The sequence below is a fragment of the Phocoena sinus genome, chromosome 5 (assembly GCF_008692025.1).
Source record: "Phocoena sinus isolate mPhoSin1 chromosome 5, mPhoSin1.pri, whole genome shotgun sequence".
NCBI classification, from domain to species: Eukaryota; Metazoa; Chordata; class Mammalia; order Artiodactyla; family Phocoenidae; genus Phocoena; species Phocoena sinus.
Genome location: NC_045767.1, coordinates 98,901,949 through 98,927,026, shown reverse-complemented (window position 1 = coordinate 98,927,026; position 25,078 = coordinate 98,901,949). Strand labels below are relative to the sequence as shown.

Genomic DNA, 25,078 nt, shown 5'->3' with positions numbered 1-25,078 from the left:
GTTTGTGAGTCACCCACCCAGCAGTTATGGGATTTGATTTTATTGTGATTGTGCCCCTCCTACTGTCACATTGTGGCTTCTCCTTTGTCTTTGGATGTGGGGTATCTTGTTTGGTGAGTTCCAGTGTCTTCCTGTCAATGATTGTTCAGCAGTTAGTTGTGATTCTGGTGCTCTCTCAAGAGGGAGTGAGCGCACGTCCTTCTACTCTGCCCTCTTGAACCAGTCTTGACACTGTGCCTTTGCTCCTGCTTTTTCTCTGGCTTAGATCTTTGCTACTCAAACTGTGGTTTCTGGGACAAGCAGCATCAATATAACCTGGGAGCTTGTTTGAAATGCAGGATTAGAAATGCCCCATCCCCAGATCCCAAGTGATTTGGATGCACAGTGTTTGTTTGAGGAGCACAGACCTAGAATGTCCTTGTCTTGTCATGTTTTTCACCTTAACAACTCTTACTCATTCTTCAAAACTTACCTCCAGTGAGCTGAGGTCAGCAGTTCAAGGTTCCTCTGGGTGGGAGGTCCCCAAGCATGTAAGTTTTATACGTAGCATCTAAGCTCTTACTTTTTAGGGGGTCTGTGAGGTTCCCCCCTTTCCAAGTGCACAGGTATATGAGGCAGATTTTCTTCAGAGATGTCAACCAAAGCAATATATTGCAGCAGACCGATTGCAGAAGCAGATGTGTCAATCCAGCTGCCTCTGTTAAGCCAGACATTAAAGAGATTTGCGATTATGTAAAATGAGGACATTCTTCACACCAAAACTTTTTTTCTGTTTTGGAAAATAGTTGCTTTTCATCAAAATATGTTATTTATGTTAGCATGTAATAGGCTTATTATTGTTATTTTAATGAACTGATCAATTGAATATTTATTTTATGACATTAACAAATACATTAATATATTTTATATGTAATTTTACATTATTGACATATATTAATATTTAATATTTACTGAAATAAGAAGACATTTCTCAGTTTTAATTTCCCTTATAGTAAATGTTAATAGATATAAACCACATAAACAAAAGCTCTTTGGAGTTCTCAATAATATTTTAAAAATGTAATAGGGTCCTGAGGCCAAAGTGTTGTCCTAGGGTGAGCTAAGTGCCCCTCCTCGGCAAGTCTTTAGAATCATGGATTTATTTCCCTTTTTTGCTTATCATGTTATATTAAAATGACCCACTTGGGGCTTCCCTGGTGGCGCTAGTGGTTGAGAACCTGCCTGCCAATGCAGGGAACACGGGTTCGAGCCCTGGTCTGGGAAGATCCCACATGCCGCGGAGCAACTGGGCCCGTGAGCCACAACTACTGAGCCTGCGCGTCTGGAGCCTGTGCTCTGCAACAAGAGAGGCAGAGACAGTGAAAGGCCCGCGCACCGCGCACCGCGATGAAGAGTGGACCCCGCTCACCGCAACTAGAGAAAGCCCTCGCACAGAAACGACGACCCAACACTGCCAAAAATAAAAATAAATAAAAATTAAAAAAAAAAAAAAATGACCCACTTGTATAGCTCTCTCATTTGACCATAAGCTCCTTGAGGACTGTAACTATGTCCTATTCATCTCTCTATTTATTGAGACTAAAGAAACATCTAACATCCTCCCTAAATACTTTTGGAACTGAGGACTGTGTTTGCTCTCTGGTTTATAGAGAGTCCTGGACAACCTACAGCTGAGAACCAGCTTCAGGGATGATGATTTCTGTATGATGCTCTAACGCTCAGTTGCTGAAGTAAGTGATACATGGACACCACCACTAGCCCTGGTGGCACTACACTCCCTCAAAGTATGATTCAGCAGCCTGGAGTCCCACCTCCCAGGGGGAGGTAGGGAAGTGCCATTCGCAGCACTGCCCATTTGCGCACAGCCTCATCACACCAGCAGTAATCTTCTCCAGTGCCCGTGGTGCCTCTGACCCTCAAAGGTACAGTGAGAGGACTACAAAAACATAGATGGAGCAACAGGAGACCCATTTGGCCGTGTCTGCTGGGAACTGACTCTGGCCAACTCCAGTGTGAGAGGAGGAGGAAAACGATGGTTCTTCCCTACAACAGAATCCCACATCAGACCAAATTCTACCACAATTAGGGACAAAAATAGCCATGCACCACATATGTAAGCTTGATGAAGCCCTGACTCCTGCCCTTTTGGATACCCCAAAAAGCCCCTTGCGTGGAAGGCATGATGCAGTCGTATCACCTTCCTGTCAGAATCCAGCAACAGAATTCTGTCTGTGGCTGCACACAGGATGGAGCAAAGCCTCAGGCGATGCCACTCAGAAGAATTTATCCTGCTGGGAGGTAACTGTATATTTCTAGCCAATTCACATATTTCGACCACTTATTTTACCAGTGAAAATTTATTTCCCTTATCCTAATTACAAACTCTTTAGGGCTGCTTGGAGATAAAAATAACTGAAGTCTGTAATAGACCTCTGATTTATGAACTATTAGAGTTTGTCAAACGCTAACTAAGCATGCCTGAAGAGTGGATTCCTGATGAGGGTACTTCAGATGTTAATGGACTTCCCCTTGGGTGGAGAAGAAAACACACACACACACACACACACACACGCACACGCACCCCACCTCACACTGTTTATGCTGAAGTATCTTCAAGTGAATCACAGGCAGCATAACAATATCACTAAGTTCAAATACACATAGTGTAGTGAAAATTAAATATGGTAGAGTCTCACTTATCTGAAACTCAGAGATCCCATCATTTCATATAACTGGAATAAAGTCAAGAACCTGTGAATAAACAAAGAGAATCATCATGGTAGATGCTCAGTTCCAGATTCACCTTATTGCATGGAATCCTCTAACCTCCAAAGTGCATGTTTCCCCCCTACCTCCATAGAGAGAGATCTTTGAATAAATGTCATACTCCTAATAATTCTGCATTTTTAGTCTCAGCCCAGAGGCCCCCCTTCAGCTTTCACTCAGAGCCTGTGTGTGCTTCATCTGCACACAAATTCGAATTCAGCTCTCTAGGTAGTATAGTCATTTTCACAATATTGATTCTTCCAATCCAAGAACATGGTATATTTCTCCATCCGTTCATGTCATCTTTGATTTCCTTCATCAGTGTTTTATAGTTTTCTAAGTACAAGTCCTTTGCCTTCTTAAGTAGGTTTATTCCTAGGTATTTTAATCTTTTTGTTGTGATGGTAAATGGGATTGTTTCCTTAATTTCTCTTTATGATTTTTCATTTTTGGTGTATAGGAATGCCAGAGAATTCTGTGCATTAATTTTGTATCCTGCAACCTTACCAAATTCACTGATTAGATCTAGTAGTTATCTGGTGGCATCTTTAGGATATTCTATGTGTAGTATCATGTCATCTGCAAGCAGTGACAGTTTTACTTCTTCTCTTCCAATTTGTATTCATTTTATTTCTTTTCCTTCCCTGATTGCCATGGCTAGGACTTCCAAAACTATGTTGAATAAGAGTGGTGAGAGTGGGCAACCTTGTCTTGTTCCTGATCTTAGTGGAAATGGTTTCAGTTTTTCACCATTGAGTATGATGTTTGCTGTGGGTTTGTCATATATGGCCTTTATTATAGATTCAATGCAATCCCTATCAAACTACCAATGGCATTCTTCACAGAATTAGAACAAAAAATCTTACATTTCGTATGAAAACACAAAAGACCCCGAATAGCCAAAGCAATCTTGAGAAAGAAAAATAAAGTTGGAGAAATCAGGCTCCCCAACTTCACACTATATCACAAAGCTACAGTAATCAAGACGGTATGGTACTGGCACAAAAACAGAAATATAGATCAATGGTACAGGATAGAATGCCCAGAGATAAACCCATGCACGTACGGGCACCAAATTTACGACAAAGGAGGCAAGAACATACAATGGAGAAAATACAGTCTCTTCAATAAATGGTACTGGGAAAACTGGACAGCTACATGTAAAAGAATGAAATTAGAACACTCCCTAACACCATACACAAAAATAAACTCAAAATGGATTAAAGACTTAAATGTAAGACCTGACACTGTAAAATTTTTAGAGGAAAACATAGGAAAAACACTCTTTGACATAAACCACAGGAAGATCTCTTTTGACCCACCTCCTAGAGTAACAGAAATAAAAACAAAAATAAACAAATGGTACTTAATTAAACTTAAAAGCTTTTGCACAACAAAGGAAACCATAAACAAGATGAAAAGACAACCCTCAGAATGGGAGAAAATATTTGCAAATGAAGCAACTGACAAAGGATTAATCTCCAAAATATACAAATAGCTCATGGAGCTCAATATCAAAAAAACAAACAGCCCAATTAAAAAGTGGGTGGCAGACCTAAATAGACATTTCACCAAAGAAGACAAACAGATGGTGAAGAGGCACATGAAAAGATGTTCAACATCACTAATTATTAGAGAAATGCAAATCAAAACTACAATGAGGTATCACCTCACACTGGTCAGAATGGCCATCACCAAAAACTCTACAAACAATAAATGCTGGAGAGGGTGTGGAGAAAAGGGAACCCTTCTGCACTGTTGGTGGGAACGTAAATTGATACAGCAACTATGGAGCCAGTATGGAGTTTCCTTAAAAAACTAAAAATAGAACTACCATATGACCCAGCAATCCGATTACTGGGTGTATACCCTGAGAAAACCATAATTCAAAAGGATACATGTACCCCAATGTTCATTGCAGCACTATTTACAATAGCCAGGCCATGGAAATAACCTAAATGTCCATCGATAGATGAATGAATAAAGAAGATGTGGCACATATACACAATGGAATATTACTCAGCCATAAAAAGGAATGAAATTGGGTCATTTCACATAGAGATGTGGATGGACCCAGAGTCTGTTATACAGAGTGAAGTAAGCCAGAAAGAGAAAAACAAATATCCTATTAACACATATATGTGGAATCTAGAAAAATGGTACAGATAAACCTATTTGTAGGGCAGGAATAGAGACATAGACATTGAGAACGGACATGTGGACACAGCGGGGGAAGGGGAGGGTGGGACGAATTGGGAGGTTAAGTTTGACATAAATACACTACCATGTGTAAAAATAGATAGCTAGTGAGAACCTGCTGTATAGCACAGGGAGCTCAGCTTGGTGCTCTGTGATGACCTAGATGGGCAGGATGGGGTGGGGGACGGGAAGAAGGCCCAAGAGGGAGAGGATATAGGTATACACATAGCTTACTCACTTCATTGTACAGCAGAAACTAACACAACATTGTAAAGCAATTTTACTCCAATAAATAAAAACACTGAAAATAAAAAGTCATTATAAAACAAAGAAAAAAAAAGTTCAGCTCTTTGGTTTTCAAACCCTTGGCAGATTAGGAGGAATGAGTTAGAAGGAGACAGAGAAGCCACTGAAGGTGGGAAAACTAACAGAGGTGGCAGCTTATCCGTGTGTCTGAAAATAAAGGTGGAATCAGCAAAATTTAATACGTAAACATAAGAAGTCAGTTCTTATAGTGACTGAGTCATACAGTGAATCACTTAGTCAAGGCCAAGAGCTGTTTACACCTCAACAGACCCTGTGGGCCGAACAGAGTCTAAAGTTCACACTTATTTGTATCAGACACCCATTAGGCAACATTGCAGACTGTCTGGACCTTCTTTGTCCTGGTGCTGTGGCCACTCATTCTCTGCAGTTCTCTGCACTCCAACTGGCTTCAGGTAGGTTCATCCTGACAGCGCCCTCCTCACGCCTGTGCCTCCTGCCTTGGGGCGTCTCTGTTGGTGCTGGAGCCTGTGACACCTCTCAGCACCCACGCTCACAATCCCGAAGTTTGTGTGTGGTAGTGGTGGGGATGCAGGCAATGCAGAGGGGAGCTGGTAGATGCACTCTTCCTTTCCTCCTCCCAGAGGCAATGTTCTGAGGCTCCATCACCCAAATGGCCTCTTGGAAGATGGCCCCACCAGTGTGAGGGATCAAGCCAGGGCCAGCTGAGTAACACACTCTCCTATTGGCCCCCCGATCTTCCCTGCTTTCCACATTCTGTTTCCCAGGGACTCAGCCCTCTTTATAAAATAATATTGTAGAACCTTCTGTCTTAAGCCTTCCTTTCAAGAAACCCAGGCTAAGACACTCATCACCATCATGGAAAGTCAAGTTATTTCCATAAACTCTCATTAAGAAGGACCAAAAATGGATAATGATTTCCACATAATATTTCTTTATTTGGCCCACAGAAATTTCCATTGTTTTTAATGGGGTATAATTGACACATTATATTAGTTTCAGGTGTACAACATAATGGTTCAATATTTGTAAATATTACAAAATGATCACTGCAAAAAGTCCAGTTAACATGCATCACCATACATAGTTACAAATCTTTTTCTTGTGATGAGAACTTTCAAGATCCATTCTCCTAGGTACTCTCAAGTATGCAACACAGGTACACAACACAGTATTATTAACTATCGTCACCATTCGGTATATTACCTCCCCAGGACTTAATTCATTTTGTAACTGGAAATGTGTACCTTTTGACCCCTTTCATGCAGAAATTTCCATTTTGATTCGATGAAATGTGTCCATCTTTTCCTTTGCCACATACAATTTAAAAGAAAGTTGGGGTAATTGAACACTTGTACTCCCAGCTAGCAGGAAAACTCAGCTGTCTAAAATGGTTGTCTTCTTGAGTCTTGACAGCACAGTTGTACTGAAGGGATGTTGAATAATGCAATAAGCACAGGTGAGAGGAGATTTATCAGGGTAGGCTTTCTGAAGGAAATCAGTCTTGAGCTGAGTTTTGAAGGTCTGGGGAGATTTGAAAAGACAGTGCAGCTTGAATTTAGGAATGGAACCCATGGGCTACAAAGCATGCATTGTGCACAAGGGCCATTCCTCTTACATGCGAAATGAAGAAACTGTGTTAGGTCAGCCTGTTCATTTTTGCCCTCAACAAGGAAAATGGTCAGCCTACCTGATCAATTCAGCTGCAGCAGTTCATAATTATTATGAAAGTGACCAAAATGACTCCACTGGCTCCTTTCCTGCACAGAGACTGGCTGCTGGTGAGCAGCTTATCATTGATAGAGTTTTGGAATTAACAAAAATAAAACAACCCAATTAATTTTGTCCCCCCTTGGGTAGGGGAGGAGGGTTGTAGTCTGTCACTTGGTGATTGTCCTTTCAGCACAGGAGCCACATGTGAGCACACACACACACACTGCTGTCTACACATGCACACACTGCTATCTACTATCACTAATTCTTTTAAAATTTTTACTGCTGAAAAAACGGAGGACAATCTCATTTTTAAAAGGACCACTCCAGGGACTTCCCTGGTGGCAGAGTGGCTAAGAATCCGCCTGCCAATGCAGGAGACACAGGTTTGAGCCCTTGTCTGGGAAGATCCCACATGCCCGCGAAGCAACTAAGCCTGTGAGCCACAACTATTGAACCTGAGCTCTAGAACCCGCGAGCCACAACTACTGAGCCCATATGCTACAACTACTGAAGTCTGTGCACCTAGAGCCCATGCTCCGCAACAAGAGAAGCCACTGTAATGAGAAGTCCACGCACCGCAACAAAGGGTAGCCCCCACTTGCCGCAACCAGAGAAAGCCCGCGCACAGCAACAAAGACCCAACGCAGCCAAAAATAAATAAATAAATTAATTAATTAAAAAAAATAAAAAGGACCACTCTCTAAAAAAATAGAAGGACCACCCTTTAAATTGAATTAAATTTTTCTTACTTAAATCTTAGGCCAGATCCTAAAGGAAACAAAATCAAAGTTAAACAACAGCATCATCAAAGAGAAAAGTAGTTACCTTACTAATATATTGGGCTTTCATTCTTTGGGAATTGACTATCTCTTTGAGAATCTGATGAAAGCTATGGACTTTGAACCCCAGAAAAATGGGAATACACAGAAGAGTTTGCATACAACTTCATGGATCCCAGATTAGGGAAAATGGTTATGTTCTCTCCTGTGATGCTCAGTTTATCTCAGATAGAGTCAAAGTGGAATGCAGTTTTAAGTGTGAAGTTTTAAGAGAGAAAGTGGACATGCAGTGACTTTGTTTAAAAATTATTTTGTAAATGATTGAAGTTGTTCACTTTAGTCATCCTATCCTGCATATCATCAGGAGTTAGTCTGTCGTTCCTATAACTTACTGAGAACGATTGATAACTAATCAGGAAGGGAGGGAGAAGAATGGGAGGGAGGACGGGCAGACAAAGAATCCTCAAGAGAGACCCAGAATGACATCCAGTCAAATCAACTTAAATTTCTGGAGAGGATTAGAGAAGCTCTAAATATCAAACAATTACAAAGGTGAACTGACGCAATTGCTTTGGCCAAAGACAGATGGATGCTCATCATGCAAGTCAACAATTCAGCTACTTGGCACCTGCTGAGTTAACCAGCATTTTGTGTTCAAGGAACTACGAATGATGTGAATTAGATCAAGACAAATCCTGTCCTCAAAGAACTTGTCCTGTGCATATTATGATAGAATCAAAGCTATGAAAAGGGAAAAGTCCTTTTAACCTTCCTTACACGATCTTAGCAATCAATGTATGCCTGGGCATTTTTCTTCAAGCACTTCATTGTTAATGAGGTAGGAATAATGCTCTTTTATGCTAAAATTCTGGAACGATTATGTTTATCTTTTGAACCGCTGCCTAGTGAATTCATGCAAGCTGTTTGTACAAAGACAGATTAAACTCAAGTAGATGGATGCAGCTAACCTCCACATTCAGACCTCAAAAGCGAATAAAGCTGAAGCCGGAGAGAAAATATAAATATGCCTTTTTTTCCCCACGCATTGCAAGTTTCCGAAGGAGATGCTTTCATGGAGCAGCCGTTTGCCATCTCTGGTTCCTCCGTGGAAGAAATTATCCAGAATATGAGGATTATGCATCTAGCTAGTCTAATTAAAGATTTTCTTCTACAGGAATGCTTATCATGAAATAGCACAGGGGAAGTGATGTCAAGACTAATTGAGGGTCAAAGACAAATCTGGAGTGATTAAGATTTTCTGAGAGTACTTCAAATGCGGCCATCATGAACACTTTCACTTAAAGACACTGAAGCACCGGAGAGGCAGACTCAAAGACACAGCCGCAAAGCCTGTTTTCAACTGAAACAATTCAAAGAATCTGGAAGATTTTCTGAAAAACTCCAAAGAGCTTCCCTATCAGCAGGCTTCCATCTTCAGATCTGCATCCAAACGAATCACATATTCTACCTCCTGTGGGTGATAACAGAGGAGAAAAAAGAAGAAGGAGAGAATGGTCCATGCATTTACAAGCTGCCAGGGCGGATCATCTGTCCTCTAATGTTTATGGTAAGCACCCAGATAATTTTGGCTGGTCCCCTACAAGATGCAAAAACTGTAGGCAAGATGAATTTCTGGCTCGGCTGTAAGTGAAATCACAAAACCAAACATATTTAATCAAGATGCTAGTGACAGCTCATCGCTCATCATTACGATACATTTGTGGGCTATCATTTCCCTCTCACCCATTGTATTTGCTTCTTTCCACACTTCCTGAGGCTAGCCCTGCTTGGAAGTTGGCAGGTCATTTCCCCTTCCTTCATACTCTAATCGATTTCACTCTCAAGATCTCACACACCAGCAGCTCCGGACTGCTGTGCTTAGGGTTAGTTAGTCAAGCAACAGGAAATGCTTGCAGACAGAGAACAGCAATTTCTTTTTCATCTAAAGAAAAATGAGAGTTTTAATATGCTTATCACACCCGGGTTTGAAATATATATATATTTCATATATATATGAAATCCCAAATTCTTTCTTCTCCATAGAACAAACTTTTGGTCTCAAGCCTGTCTTTAATGTTTCATGTGATCCAGTTTATTGGAATAAGCATATTCTTCAAAGCATTGAAAGGTTGGGGCCCATGTCAATATCTGTGTCCTCTAATCAAAGCTTACTTGGATGGGGGCATGGTGTGATGGCATTTGATTGTGTGAAAATGGACTTCTTATCTTCATCTAAATGCTGAAAACGATCTTCCCGCTGTGGTATTGGTATCGTGAGGAATTGTGAAGTGGGAATTGAAAGGTTTCCAACACCCTGTTCTTATAAGCTGTCACCTTAAAGCTCTAGGAAACTGCTCCAGAGTTACCTGTAAGGTGAGCTTGAGTGCTTTGGCTTTTGTGATTTTGGCTTAAACATGTGGATCTCTGGTTTCAAATCTGTAAAGGAGAGCTACACTTCCCTGTGTCGTTCTCAGCTTCATACCGCCCCTTCTCTCTTTCTTTACCCCTTTCTTTTTCTTTCTTGCTTGATAATTTCAGGAGGCTTCTTCTATCTCCTATCTTTCCTATCAGATAACTCCCATCTGAGTGTTCACAGAAAGGAAGAAGCCACTCACATTCCAAACCAGGACCAAACCTGTTAGACTGGCTGTTAACCTTAAATACTGCCAAAAATTTACCGTATTTGGCAGCTCAGAAAATAACCTAGCAGCGCGTGCTCAGAAATCATTCATTTAAACTGGAGGGAGGTAGCCTCACAGTGAAACCTGTTGGAAGCTGGGGGTTGGGTCGCAATGAGCACAAATGTCTTTCTTCGAGGTGTTGACTTTTATATACACAATTAAAAGCAGGTGGAATGTTTATTGTGCAGTTTGTGGGGTTTTTGTTTGTTTGTTTGTTTTGGGAAACCTTGGCATCTTATCTCTCATACTCTGAGCCCTACTGAAGTCACTGTAGTGTTTTTATTTTCCTGAGAAGCTGAGAACTCATCATTGACTAACCATTCAGAAAAAAGAAAAAAGGATCATTCATGTAATCATTCCACAAATATTTAGGAGTGCCAGCTATGTGCGAGTCTCTGTGCTAGACTCTGAAGAGTCTGGCTTTCTGCTGGACCCTGCAGGCCCTGCAGTAGATCCATGTGGCAAGACAGGTTACCCAGAAGCTGCCTCCAAGATGGATGTTACATTGTAGAAACTTTACTGGAGAGTACTGGAAGGGTCATTGGGGTCAACACCTGTGGAAGAAGGGACCGAAACAGGGTTGAGCAAGGGAAGAAGCTGAGCCTCAACTGATCTCAGTGGAGGCTTCAGCCAACCCTGTAGGGGCTCTGAAGTGGAGATGACTTTCAGAGTCATGGTGAGTTGGGGCAATGGGACCCGGCCTGGGTAGTGGACTACTGCCCTTATAGGTCAGTCACTGGATGGGGTTGTTGGGAGAGGACGTGACCTAGGGCAAGGCAGAGGCAGCACTGCCATCCACTGGGAGATGAAGCCCTCTGATCCTGAGAGGAGATCTGGATGGCACATCACAGTGTCTACTACGTTATACCAGAAGGCTTTCAGCTACCCCACAGGAGATCTTGACCCGCCTGGCTTGTCTCAGACTAAGATCTCAGGGATAAAGCCACTCAGGTTGGTTAGTTTTGTGGCTCAACAGCATATTCAAGAGCCTTTCCATCTTTCTGCTCTGTCAACCTAAGGGGTCTACTTTTTTCTGAGCCTTCTTCCTGTCAATAGTCACGCATGGCTGGAGCAGGGCCAGGAGTCACTGTGAAAAAAGAGATGCCATCTTTGCCTCTGAGCTCTTTCTGTTATCAAGGAAAATATTCCTTCATCTCTCTCTCTTTTTTTATTGCCGTAAAATATACCCAGCATATAGTATTTATCGTTTTAACCACTCATAAGTGTACATTTCTGTGGCATTAAGTATATTCACAATGTTGTATAACTATCACCACTATCTATACCCAAACTTTTTCATCATCCCCCAAAAAACTCTATACCCATTAAGCAATAACTTCCTTCTTCCTTTCCCCTTCCCTCCAGTTCCTGTGACTTCTAGTCTACTTTCCCTTTCTATGAATTTGCCTATTCTAGGTTCCTCATATGAGTGGAATCATAAAAATATTTGTCCTTCTGTGCCTGGTTTATTTCATTAAGCATGTTTTCAAGTTTCATCCATGTTGTAACATATATCAAAAATTTGTTCCTCTTTATGGCTGAATAATGTTCCATAGTATGGATAGACAGCATTTTGTTTATCCATTCGTCTATTAATGGACACTTGGGTTGTTTCCACATTTCGGCTATTGTGAATAATGTTTCTGTGAACATTGGTGTGCTGATACCTGTTCAAGTCCCTGCCTTCCAACCGTCTGAACAGATACATAGGAGTGGAATTGCTGGATGTTTCACCTTCTGAGAAACTGCTTTATGCAGCAGCTGCGCCACTTTACATTCCCACCAATGATGCTAAGCTTCCGATTTCCCTACATCTTCACTAACATTTGTTATCTCCCTTTCAAAAAATTGTAGCCATCCTTTCCCTCATACCTTATTGGCCACTATTGCCCAATTCCCAAATTTATTATTGGCAAAGTGAATGAGATCAACGTTGACTGCCTGAAACCAATCAGGACCCATGTCCCCAGAGGACATGGCTGCAGGGAGGACAGTTGGGTATCTGAACAATATCAGGGCATTTCAGCAGGAAAGAGAGGGTGGGGTGGATTATAGGGAGGCCATGATCAATGTTTGCAATGGAGAGGCTTTAAAACTATCAGTGCCCAGGCCACAAATTTGGATTCATTTGGATTCTGTTGGTCTACAGTGAGTTCCCAACATCAGTCGTTTTTAAATGTTCACCCAGTTGATTCTAATGTGCAGTTAGGGTTGAGGCCACTGGTCTAGCAGGTGAGACTGCCCGCTAAGCCAGCAAGTATTTAGGAATACTGAGAGTTGAGAAGTACAACATGCTGAGGCACCTTGCCTGGTCCAAGGGGACCATGGAAATCCCCCAAGAGGGAAGAACATTTAGACTGATAACTGAAAAAGTCAAGTCAGCCAGGCTTGGGGAAGAGTGTCATAGATACAGGGACAGAAAGAAGGTGGTGCCCAAGGAATGGGAAGAAGCTCAGTCTAGCTGGAGTGGACAACGTGTCTATTTCTGACCTTGAGGAGACAGTATTTTTACTTAAAGATGTGCAATTCATGAGGCAACAGCTAGATTACACACTCCAACCCAGTTTACCTCTCCCCTATGACCTTTTCCTGGTAAGCTGAGTAAGTAGCAGGTTATACTTAGAGGGAGCAGACAATTAGGTTTAAGAACTGAATTTGAAGCCTGCCTATGTTCTGCACAGCCAGTGCGGCCTTGGAGAAGTCTCATGACCTCTTTGGATCTCCGTAAATGTCCTACAAAGGTGAGGTTATGGGCTTCCCTGGTGGCACAATGGTTGAGAGTCCGCCTGCCGATGCAGGGGACACGGGTTCGTGCCCCGGTCCGGGAAGATCCCACATACCGCAGAGCAGCTGGGCCTGTGAGCCATGGCCGCTGAGCCTGTGCATCCGGAGCCTGTGCTCTGCAAGGGGAGAGGCCACAACAGTGAGAGGCCCACGTACCGCAAAAAAAAAAAAAAAAAAGATGAGGTTATAAAAAGTATCTCATAGGACTATTGTGGAACTCAAACGAGAAAAAATATATATGTATATATGTGAGTGGCATGCATTCATATACTGATGCATTCCAAATATCTCTTCCCATCAAAACCTATCTCTGGATAACTTCTGAACTCCAGACCTGTCTGGTGAGCTGCGCATTTGACATTGCCCCTTGAGTGTCTAATGGGCATCTGCCCCTTGAGTGTCTAATGGGCATCTGCCACTTGACATGTCTAAGACTGAGCTCCTCCATCCTTCCCCATATCAGCTAATGGCATCTCCATCCTTGGTGTCACCCTTGATTCCTTTCTCTCCAACATCCAGTCTGTTAACGAGTCCTGTCACTCTACTTTCAAAATATATCCAGAATTTGACTGTTTCTCACACCTGCCACCACTATCCTGGTTCAAGCCAATGCCCTGTCTTGGCTAGGCTTTGTAGCAGCCTCCTAATTGCCTCCTTGCTTCTGCCCACCCCTGCAGTCCCTTCTCCACACAACACTCAGAATGATAAGTCCAATCACAGCACTCCTTTAATCAAAACCTGACCAGGGCTCCATCTCAGTCAAAGTGAAGGGTGAAACCCTATGATGACCTACAAGCCCTTCCATGATGTGGTCCATCATTATTCTGTTATCTCCTATAGTTCTTCCCTTTGTTCATCTGCTCCAGCCCCAATGCTCCTGCTCTTCCCAGAATGTGCCAGGAACATTCCTGCCTCAGGGCCTTTGCACTTGTGGTTTCCTCTGCCTGGAATCCTCTGTCCTATTTAGCCACACGTCTAACTTCTCACTTCCATCAAGTCTTTACTTAAAAGCTACAGTGTGAGGAAGTCCTTCCCTAGACACCCTATTTAAAATTTCAACACCTGCCCTTGATGTCATATGCTCCTTCTTTGCTTTATCTTTTTCTTTAGTATTTACCAATAGCATGCTCTATATTTTATTTATTTATATTGTTTATTAGCTTTCTTTCCTACCAGAATATATATATGCTTATGAGGAGATATATATATATATTCATATATATATAAAATCTCCCTACCAAAATACCCCTGCTCCCCAAAGGCAGGGATTTTTGTTTTATACACTTTATATCTCCAGTGCTAGGACAGTACCTGGCCCATAGTAGGCACTCAATAAATTTGTCAGTACCGCATTTTACAAAAGAGAAACCTGAGGTTCACTGTGATTAAATAATTTACTCAAGATCACACAGAAGGACAGTGGCAGAGTTGGGTAGTTACGTGTTCTATGATGCTTTACAACATAAGAAGCCCATTTAGCAAAAAGAGCAGTATCAGTGGCCTCTCTCCAGTCTTCCTCCCTACCACCAGCTAAAGAAAGAAAATATTTCAATGAGGAAGGATTAGGGGTGGAGACTTTGTGGTGTTGCCCTGTGGACCCTTGGCTAGGGCGCCCAGATTTGAGTGTTCTTAAGCAAGGAAGCAGGGGAGCCATCTCAGCACTTGTTCTGAGGCAAGAAGGCCAGTGACTGTAATTAAACGAAGACAAGGGGGAAGGGGTACTCGGCTGCACAGGAAGATATGCTGAGTCCATTTGAAATGGTTGGGGAGATTTTTTTACACAGTTATCAGCATCAAGCCCTGTCTCACTGGCAATGCCACCCAGACTCACTGTGCCGCCTAAAAATTCCTTCCTCTTCCATCCATCACATTGAATACACAAAGAGAAACCCTAGCAGAATACAGGCCGAGCAGTCAGAGAGCAACCCTATAGTTAGATCTGCTAAAGCTTTGTTGGAATGAGGGCAGTGATTTTTAAAGAGCATCTTGTTTTGAGAAAGAGAGAATTTGGTAGGACAGTGGTTGTGTTAGCAGGCAAGGCCTTTTTCGCCTCCCACTTGGGAAGCCCCATTGCTGGCCCTCTCCCTCCATGGGGACCCAGCCCCCTCTGGGAAGTGGAGCTTCTAGAACCAGAGCCCAGGCAGGCAGAAGGCTTCCCTAACAGTTCAGAAGGTGGAAGCAGTGGCAGGGCATGAGTGGAAGCCAAAGCCTGCAGGCTGCAGTCAAACCAGAGGCGGCGGATTCCATAGGGTCGGGGCAGAGCAGAGTCAGAGCAAGGGCCGGGGGAACCATGGCCCCTCTGAGCTACAGCATCCTCATTGCCTGAGCGCATCCATCCTGAGTCTGCGGTGAAGAGTGAGAGAAAGCCTGTGGCATGCTTAGCCCGGCATCCAGCACCGAGCTAGCTGTCAGCATGTGATTTCTGTCTCCTTTCCAGGGGCAAAATGAGGACTAACAGAGGCTCTTTGCAAAGGTACTGGGTTGCAGCCCAGAGAGTGGAGGAAGAGAAGGAAGCACTTAAGTTGCAGAATGCCTCTGTGGGCAACGTTCAGCTGCTTCCTGTGCTCCTTAGAGGTGCCCTCGAGGAGCAGCCGCAGCAGGCCGTCGCCTCTGGGCTTCCCTTCAGAGCCTCTGCCTCTTCACAGGCACTCACACCAGTTCCCAGGGCCCTTGGTCAGGGCCCGTGTGCTTCACCCAGATCCCCTCTTCAGCTGATGTCCCCAACCCTGGCTGCTGTCCTTTCTAGGGCTTGCCCTTGCCCACATGTTCACCCAGCCCAGGAGGCACCCTGAGGCCAGTGGCGGATGATGAGGTGATACCTTACAATTTGGGACAGCTCTAAAAGAGCAATCCAGCTCTACTGGATCTGCTGGAGCTCACTGTGGGTGAGCTTCTGCCTGGGCCCATCCTGCCTTCCTCCCTTCCTTGTAAGCATCTCCCCAAAACACGCTCCAAAAGCCTTCTGCGCGGGACTCCCGGGAGCCCAACCTCAGACCACCAGTCCCTCCACTGTCTCTTGTCTTTGCCCCTCCAACCACACCCTCTCCTCTGACCTCCTGGGCACCCTCCTTCCACTAAAATGCAGTCATATTGTATGCCAACGACTGGAAAATGGGTGTTGAGGGGTTAATATGTTGCCCAATAAAAACAGTGATAATTATATGGGAGCCAACCTTCACATGCAGCTAGCAATCTGCAAAGCACACTTACATACATGATTTTTTTTTTTTTGCAGTACGTGGGCCTCTCACTGTTGTGGCCTCTCCCATTGCGGAGCACAGGCTCCGGACGCACAGGCTCAGTGGCCATGGCTCACGGGCCCAGCCGCTCCGCGGCATGTGGCATCTTCCCGGACTGGGGCACGAACCCATGTCCCCTGCATCGGCAGGCGGACTCTCAACCACTGCGCCACCAGGGAAGCCCCTACATACACGATTTTATTTGCAAAGCAGAATAGCATGATAGTCTCCGAAGTGCTTCTGCCTGGACTTGAATCTTGGTCCTACTACTTATTAGTCTTGTAACCTTGGCCCATCTACATAACCTTTCCAGTGCTCAATTTCCCCATCTGTAAAATGAGGATATTAATGGTCCCCTCCTCCTAAAGTTTTTGTTAGAATTAAATGAGCCAGTACATGGACAGGTTTCGGAATAGCCATGACACATAGTAAGCACATAGTATGCATTAGTTATTAGTATTTGATCCTCGCAAGAACCCCAGGAGGTGTTATAGTTACTGCCTGTGTTGGACACCTCTCATGCACACCTCGTACTCTCAGCCCACCTTTTCACTCCAGCTGATCCTGCAGCCACCTGGTGGCACAGGTGTAACCCAATGGCACCTTGCTCAGCTGTACTGCTTATTTCTTACTTCCTGCCCTGACTTCTCTGCCACCATCACTTGAGATGCCCGTGGACCACACTCAGCCATTCTGACCCAAGCAAACTTGGAAGTGTGAGAGAGCTGACATCCCATGGGGACCCTTGGACCAAGGAAGAGTTGGAGCCAATGGGAAAACAGTGCCTTCTCTCATTCTTTGAGAGAATAATTCTGAGGTATAATGTGTCCCATCAAGGTCCAAGTTCAGTTGCCTGTAGCAGTGGGCACCCCCATCTTGACTTTCCCTCCTTTCATTTCCCACTTCCCAGCTGCCTATTCCTGTTACTTGAGCTCAATTTCCCCAATAAACGACCCACATAGAAGCCCTTGCCTCATGCTCTGCTTTGGGGAACCATCTAGCTGTGAACAAGAGGAGAGTGAAAGAATAAAAAGAGGCTTGTTTTGCATCCAGAATCAGATCTGGGCTCAAGGCCAAAGCCTTCCACCTCCCTAGTCTCATTTCCTCACGCTGTGCTCCCTCCAAGTTCATACACGTGCATCTTAACAGAGGCCTCCCAGAAGCTTGGTCACTTGAAGGCAGGTCAGGGAGGACTCAGCTATGAACGGGCAGCTTTGGACATTTTCATTTCAGAGCCCCTTTCCTGTCCCTACTTAGAGCTGGTCCTACACAGCTGGAGGTTTCACCTGACTGGGGCCTGGGGCAGAGACTGTGTCAAATTTGTCTCTGTACCTCTAGTACTCAGGGCCTGGCCTACAGGAGGTGCTCAGGGAACGTTTGCTGGATGAACAGACCCAGGAATCCAACTATTGATGGTTTCTTTATAATTTTTACTTTTTATGTGGCTGTGCCTGTTCCTATACTTAGTTTATTTTTAGCTGGTTTGGAATGTAATCTCAGAGGGACAGAGAACATTTTAGGGAAGGGGTTGTTTACCTTTTACCAAGCTAAGTTAGTACAGAATCATGTGCCAGAAAATTATTCAAGGAATACAGGAAATTTCTTGAAATTATTGAAAAAAACCTGATTGTCAGGTTGACTGACTGATGGAAGAAAGAAAAGGCTGTTAAAAAGCTGTCCTCCTGCGGCTTGGAGGACAAATGCAGCTTTAAGATGCATGGGTTTCATGGTTTTATATTGAAATTCTGAAGTATGCTGTGGGTCCTTCCACTTCCTATAGCTTCTGCCTGTCCTAATCCTTAAATTTGTGTTACCTGCCTAGCCCTTGTAGGTATCTGGGTTTGTGACCCCCATACAGAGTGACACACAACAGGGCACAAGAGCTGAAGGAGTTGAGCAGTGCCACTGCTGACTTTCCCTGCAGCTTACTCACCTATCCCCGCCACCATCAACAGGTGCCCAACGATAGCATGACATCCTGCCTTCCAGGTACTACAAGATCAGCGTGGTGCTCATGTGCTTCATGGTCCCCACACTGGTGCCCTGGTGCATCTGGGGAGAGAGTCTGTGGAATTCCTACTTCCTGGCCTCCATCCTCCGCTACACCATCTCACTCAATGTCACCTGGCTGGTCAACAGTGTCGCCCACATGTATGGAAACCGGCCCTATGACAAGAACATCAGCCCTCGGCAGAACCCGCTCGTCACCCTGGGTGCCATCGGTGAGTATGGGGTGGGAGCCGGTGGGGGGAGTGGCAGTTCAGATCTTCTAGGCTTCTCAGTGGTTTTGTGGAATCTGTAAAGACAGGCAATGGGGTGGAGTAAACTGGGATGAACTTGGGCTTTGGCGTTAGAATCCGAGCCACTTACTCTCTCTGATTTACAGTTTTCTTACCTGTGAAATGGGAACAGGAATGTCTGCTTCATAGGGGTGTTATGAGAATTAACTAAGATACTATACATAAACTGCTTAGTACAGTGCCTGGTACATAGTAGGTGATCAATAATTAGTAGCTATTTATTTTTACCGTGGAAACTTTCCTAAAGGAGGAGTAGCAGTTGATGTCTCTCTCAAACTGCCCTGACCGCTATAGCCTCAGCTGTCCATCATTTGGCTGACCTTAAAAATAAATTAATTAATTAAAAGGCCTGCAAACAGAGGGATGGGGAGAATCGGGACCTTGGCATCTTGCGGTACCATAGAATGGTTAAGAGCAAGGCTTCTGGAGTCTGACAGGTTTGGTTGAGCCTTGGTTCCTCCACCTACTCTCTGGGCAAGTTATCTAGCTCCTCCATACCATGTGTTCTCATCTGTAAAGTGGGGATAATATATAGTAGCATTGACCTCCGCCTGGGGTCGCCGGAGGGTTAGATGAGTTAATACATACTGTTTGCAGCAGTGCTTAGCAGAAAACAAGCCTTCGGGGATGTTGTTTTTCTTACTAGCCGTATGGTCTTAGGCAGGTTACTTGTCCCTTCTGTGCATTTCCATCCTCATTTTAAAATGGGGATAATCGGGCTTCCCTGGTGGCGCAGTGGTTGGGAGTCTGCCTGCCGATGCAGGGGACACAGGTTCGTGCCCCGGTCCGGGAAGATCCCACATGGTGCGGAGTGGCTGGGCCCGTGAGCCATGGCCGCTGAGCCTGCACGTCCGGAGCCTGTACCCCGCAACGGGAGAGGCCACAACAGTGAGAGGCCCGCGTACCGCAAAAAAAAAAAAAAAAAAAAATGGGGATAATCATAGCAGATAGCTTAGCTATGTGAGGATTATAGGCATTAATACCCTTTGAAGAACTTAGCATGGTGGCTGGCACACAGTAAGTGATTAATAAATGATAGCTGTATCTTGATAGAAGCAACTCAGTCTCCTGGGTAACCTGAGCCTTGAGTACAGAGATCAAACCCAGGAAGGGAGGTTCCTGCTGTTAAGTTGAAACAGTCTCTGCATCCCTCTGCCATGGGTTTCTGCCATCATGGTGTTAGGGTCACCCATTTATTAAGACCCCAGGGATCTTGTGTTGACAAGAGCAATATAAGGTGGAATAAACACCAAATTTAGCTATGGGAATAACTGGATAAGCAGAGAGAAAAGTGTGAGTTTCCTGATCCCTCCTATTGTTTCCTCCTCCTCTCGCTCTTCATCTTCTATAAGAATTGTAACGAGGGGAGCCACATCCAGTGGTAACTCTGAGAGCAGACGAGAGTGGGCACTCTGGGACTGTTACCATCTTACACAGGGGATGGTGGGCCAGGGAACCCAAAGAATGAGGCCATGACACAGGCCCTGAAGAACTGGGTGTTGGTTTGAAGCTTGTCCAGGTCAATACTGGACTCTCAAATCAGCTTTCTTGATAAAGGTCCTTGGAAGACTCTTATTACACCCACTGTATGATAGATGGGGGAATACATCCAGAGTTCTTAGAACAGTGCCTGTATCTGAAAATAGGGGAAAACTCTAGTACTCTAGTCTAGGAATGAGGGGGTGGAGGGCCAGGTTAGAAAAGACCTAAATTAAACAGAAAATTGCAGACAACAGACTGATCCATCTGGTATACTCATTGTAGAGCAGAATCTTTCAAATGTGGTCAATAGAAGAACTGTATGATGACCAGTAGCCACTTAAGAAGTAAAGGAGGAATCTGGCAGTTCCTTGAATGGTTAAAAATAGTTAGTTACTACATGACCCAGCAACCCCACTCCTAGATTTATACCCAAGAGAAATGAAAATGTATGTCCACATAAAAACTTGCTTATGAGTGTTCATAGCAACATTATTTATTTATAACAGCTAAAATGTGTCCCTCAACTGATGAATGGGTAAGTACAATGTGGTATATCCATACAGTGGAGTACTCTTCAGCAATAAAAAGAAATGAAGTACTGATATCTGCTACAACCTTGAAAACATTATGCTATGTGAAAGAAGCCAGTCACAAAGGATTACATATTGTATGTTTTCATTTATATGAAATATTCAGAATAAGCCAATCTTATTGGCTTAGTATTAGTAAAAGTGAGAAACAGAAACAGTATATGTATAAATATATGCAAATAAATATATACATAATATTGCTCATAATCTCTATATATACATATATACAGAAACAGTAGGATATCTGTATCTATATAAATGTAGATGTATTCTGTTTGTGCATGCGTGTGTGTGTGTGTGTGTGTGTGTGTGTGTGTGTGTGTGTACGACGGGAGGGGGGCGTGGCGGGGAGTGAGCAAGAGAGAGAGAGAGAGAGATTTATTTTGAGGAATTGGTTCATGTGATTATGGAGGCTAAGTCCCACCATCTGCTGTCTGCAAGCGGGAGACCCAGGAAAGCCAGTGGTATAATTAAGTCTGAGTCTGAAGGCCTGAGAACCAGGGGAGCTGATGATGCAAATCCCAGTCAGAGGGCAGGAGAAGATGAGATAGACGTTCAATCAGTGAGTCAGGAAAATGGGAGCAAATTCCTCCTTTCTCCACCACTGATTCTATTCAGGCTCTTAAGGGACTGGCTGATGCCCACTCACATTGAGGAGGACCATCTACATTACTGAGTCCACTGCTTCAAATGCTAATCTCATCCAGAAACGCCCTCACAGACACACCCAGAAATAAAGTTTAATCTGGGCACTCCTTGGCCAGTCAAGTTAACATGTAAAATTAGGGGCTTCCCTGGTGGTGCAGTGGTTGAGAGTCCGCCTGCCGATGCAGGGGACACGGGTTCGTGCCCTGGTCCGGGAAGATCCCACACACACACACAAAAAAAATGTAAAATTAACCAACACAGAGAAAGAAAGAAGGGCTGGAGGGAGGGGGGATGGTTAAGGGCCAACAGCTAAGGGGAGTGGGGTGTCTTTTTAGGTAATGAAAATGCTATAAAATTCATTGTGGTGATGCATGCAGAGCTCAGTGAATACACCAAAAGCCATTAAATTGTATTCTTTACATGGGTGAATTGTATGGTAAATTATATCTCAATAAAGCTGTTTTTTAAAAAGAAAACAAAGAAAGAAGCTGTGAGACTTTTCCTGAAAACAGCTTAGTGGGGGGGAAAAGTAAGGGAGGAAAAGCTATTCACTGTGAGGGGTAGAATAATATATAGGCAGATTTTGGATATTTAAAGATCCAACTCCTTAATTCACTCACCTATCAGAATGATTATCATTTATCTCTTCCAAGCTCTTCCAGGAAGTCTTCCTTTAATTACTTCAATCCACAGAGGCTATTTTCCTTTTATGAACATACAGCAAAATGATGATCTGTTATCAGCCATTTGGCATTTAGCTTAAGAAGTACAGCTCTGGGCTTCCCTGGTGGCGCAGTGGTTGAGAGTCCGCCTGCCGATGCAGGGGACGCGGGTTTGTGCCCCGGTCCGGGAGGATCCCACATGCCGCGGAGCGGCTGGGCCCCATGAGCCATGGCCGCTGAGCCTGCGCGTCCGGAGCCTGTGCTCCGCAAGGGGAGAGACCACAACAGCGAGAGGCCCGCGTATGGCAAAAAACTAAAAAAGAATAAAATTTAAAAAAAAAGAAGTACAGCTCTGAAGTTGTGGGAGCATGTCACCAATCCACAGGGAAAATTACTCTTGATACTTTGTGCTGATTATTGTTATTTTTCTGTTCCTATTGAGTTTGTCTAGCCAACTGAGTGAACGCTTCCTAAGGGCAGACAGCAAGTCTTCTGCTCCCCACTGGAGCCTGACACAGTGTCTTGTAATAAATGAGTGATTTTTAGAAAGCTCTACAGAGAGATGCTGATTGGGTTATTTCAAGCCCACTTTGTCTTCCAGGTGAAGGCTTCCATAACTACCATCACACCTTTCCCTTTGACTACTCTGCGAGTGAATTTGGCTTAAATTTCAACCCAACCACCTGGTTCATTGACTTCATGTGTTGGCTGGGACTGGCCACTGACCGCAAACGGGCAACCAAGCCGATGATCGAAGCCCGGAAAGCCAGAACTGGAGAGGGCAGCGCCTGACCCTGGAAGCGCTATCCACATCCGCTGTCAACGCCTCGGTTCATGGCCTTTGTTACTACACTTCTCTTGTTCATTGGATCGTGGGAGGGGGTACAGGGTGGGGAGGGAACGGAGTCTACGCGGTTTAGGAATTTTTTGTTTGTCTCAAACTAATGTCAAGATACAACTCTCAATGAAAATAAGTTTTTAAAAGTCAGTGTAACTATGATTTAACACTAGAACGTAGACATGTGATTTAATCGCTGTAGCTACAATATGTCAAACATACATCGTCATGTGCTTGTACGAGATGTTAACCCTGACAGGATGAAGGAATTTAATATTCTTTCAGTGCGATTCAGGAGAGCCTTGTTTTCTTTTTCTACCAGTTAACCCAACGTTATTTTTAAACAGGCTATCTGAAGGAGCAGAGAGGCAGGGTAGAAGACAAAAGAGAGGGTCTAAATAGTAAAGAATGTTTGTGTTTTGTAATTACTGTGTGTTTGTGTTTTGTTATTTTTAAGGAAGAGAATTGAAAACATAAAAAAATGAGAGCACAGGAAATGGCTCTCATTTTTTTGCCCTGTTTCCAGCTTGTCAATGCTCCACTGTCTTTGCTTCAAGAGATCTGTTCACTGCTCAGCTAGTTTTGTGTCCCGAGCTGTACACCCAGCTGACCCTATAAGTCAGTGCCTGTTTTAAGTGTTTGATTTTGTTCTCTTTGCTATTGTCATTTTAAGGTGTATAACTCAGAAGTGCCAGACATCAAATTAAGCTCAAATGAAACTCTCATTTAAATGTTTAGACACCTAATTTATATTCTAATTGATCCCAGCCACTGATGCATGTACTTTACCTACTTCTGCTAAATAAGCATATTAATTTTCTACACCAGGCAATCAGATCTTAATAACCAATAGTTATCTAGAACTCAGTGTCTACAAATGTTTCACCTGCATGCAGCCTTCACTGAACTTGCAGCAAGACATAAAGTGACCATTATGTAGCTTCTGGATTTAAGAAAAATTTGTGTGTTAAGTTGCCTTGTAAAGAGCATGCCAAATTAATGGGACAGCGTTCCACTTTGTGTTAGATGTTAGAGCAAAAGAAAGCCTTATAGTGTTGGCATCAGAGCACTTAGAACATAGTGCTTCAAAGATAGGGAAGATGTAGGGTTTAAATTTAAATTTTAAATTTTTGAAAAAGAAGTGATGCCAATAAGAAATTGTCATAATAAAGTACTTCATCCAGCAGGTGTTTTTGCCATTTATAATGTGTAAACTATGAGTGATTTACAATAAATGATTATGAATTCATTGGTGTTCTTGACCAGACACTTAAATCTTTTTTTTTTTTTTTTTTTAATTCGGCTGTGCCACGCGGCATGTAGGATCTTAGTTCCCCTACCAGGGATCAAACCCTCGCCCCCTGCAGTGGAAGTGTGAAGTCTTAACCAGTGGACTGTCAGGGAAGTCCCCGACCAGATACTTATATCTTGTTGGAATGTCCCTCAAGGGTGCCTGATGCTTTATGATGATCACATACTTCACGTTTGAGTTAGGCTCTGGGCTAACAGCAGCCCCTAAGACCAGACCTTTCCTATCCCATCAGCATAACAAGAAGGAAAGTCAGCAAGTTTTATGTGGAATGCAGAACCCCCAGTGGTATCATTTCTCACTCACCAACACTGTCGCTTGTACTGCTTCCAGCTGACCAATGGGAACCCAACACCTACATGTCACTCAAAAGAGCATGAAGAATACTTTCCTCCCCAGAGCCCTGCCAGGCCCCCCAGCAGTGAACAGAGGAGAGGGAGATGGACTCAACTTTCACTCCAACCCCACCTCTCTCAGCTTTGCCCCTCCATGTGCTGCCTCACTCTTTGCCCATCTTTTGTCCCAAAGCAGCTGTGCCCCTGCCATCAGCTATAGACGTCTTAGCCTGTCTGCAGTTGAGCGGGAGTCCAGCCATCGGGGGGTGCCGGACCGGACTTCACTTGTAAGGACACTTACAAGGCATTTTTCAGCTGCTTTTGTGTTCTGGTCACAGATTGCTAAGACCTTGTATGGACTGTTGGTAGAGTGTAGATGTATTCCAAGATGAGTTTGTGTCAGCCTGAACTAAAATGACCCTGACTGGGAAAGTTTCTGTGAACATTTGACCCCTAAAAGTACTA

General features: G+C 43.8%; 1 protein-coding gene across 1 annotated transcript in view; it reads left to right on the top strand.

Moving 5' to 3' along the window:
• Positions 1-24,218, top strand: part of SCD5 (stearoyl-CoA desaturase 5) — a 157,276-nt gene extending 133,058 nt beyond the window's left edge. The window contains exons 4-5 of the mRNA XM_032633620.1: positions 18,439-18,671; positions 22,733-24,218. Of these exons, the coding sequence (XP_032489511.1) occupies positions 18,439-18,671; positions 22,733-22,923 (424 nt within the window). The 3' untranslated portion in view covers positions 22,924-24,218. The remainder of the gene's footprint in view (positions 1-18,438; positions 18,672-22,732) is intronic.
• The last annotated feature ends 860 nt before the right edge of the window (positions 24,219-25,078 follow it).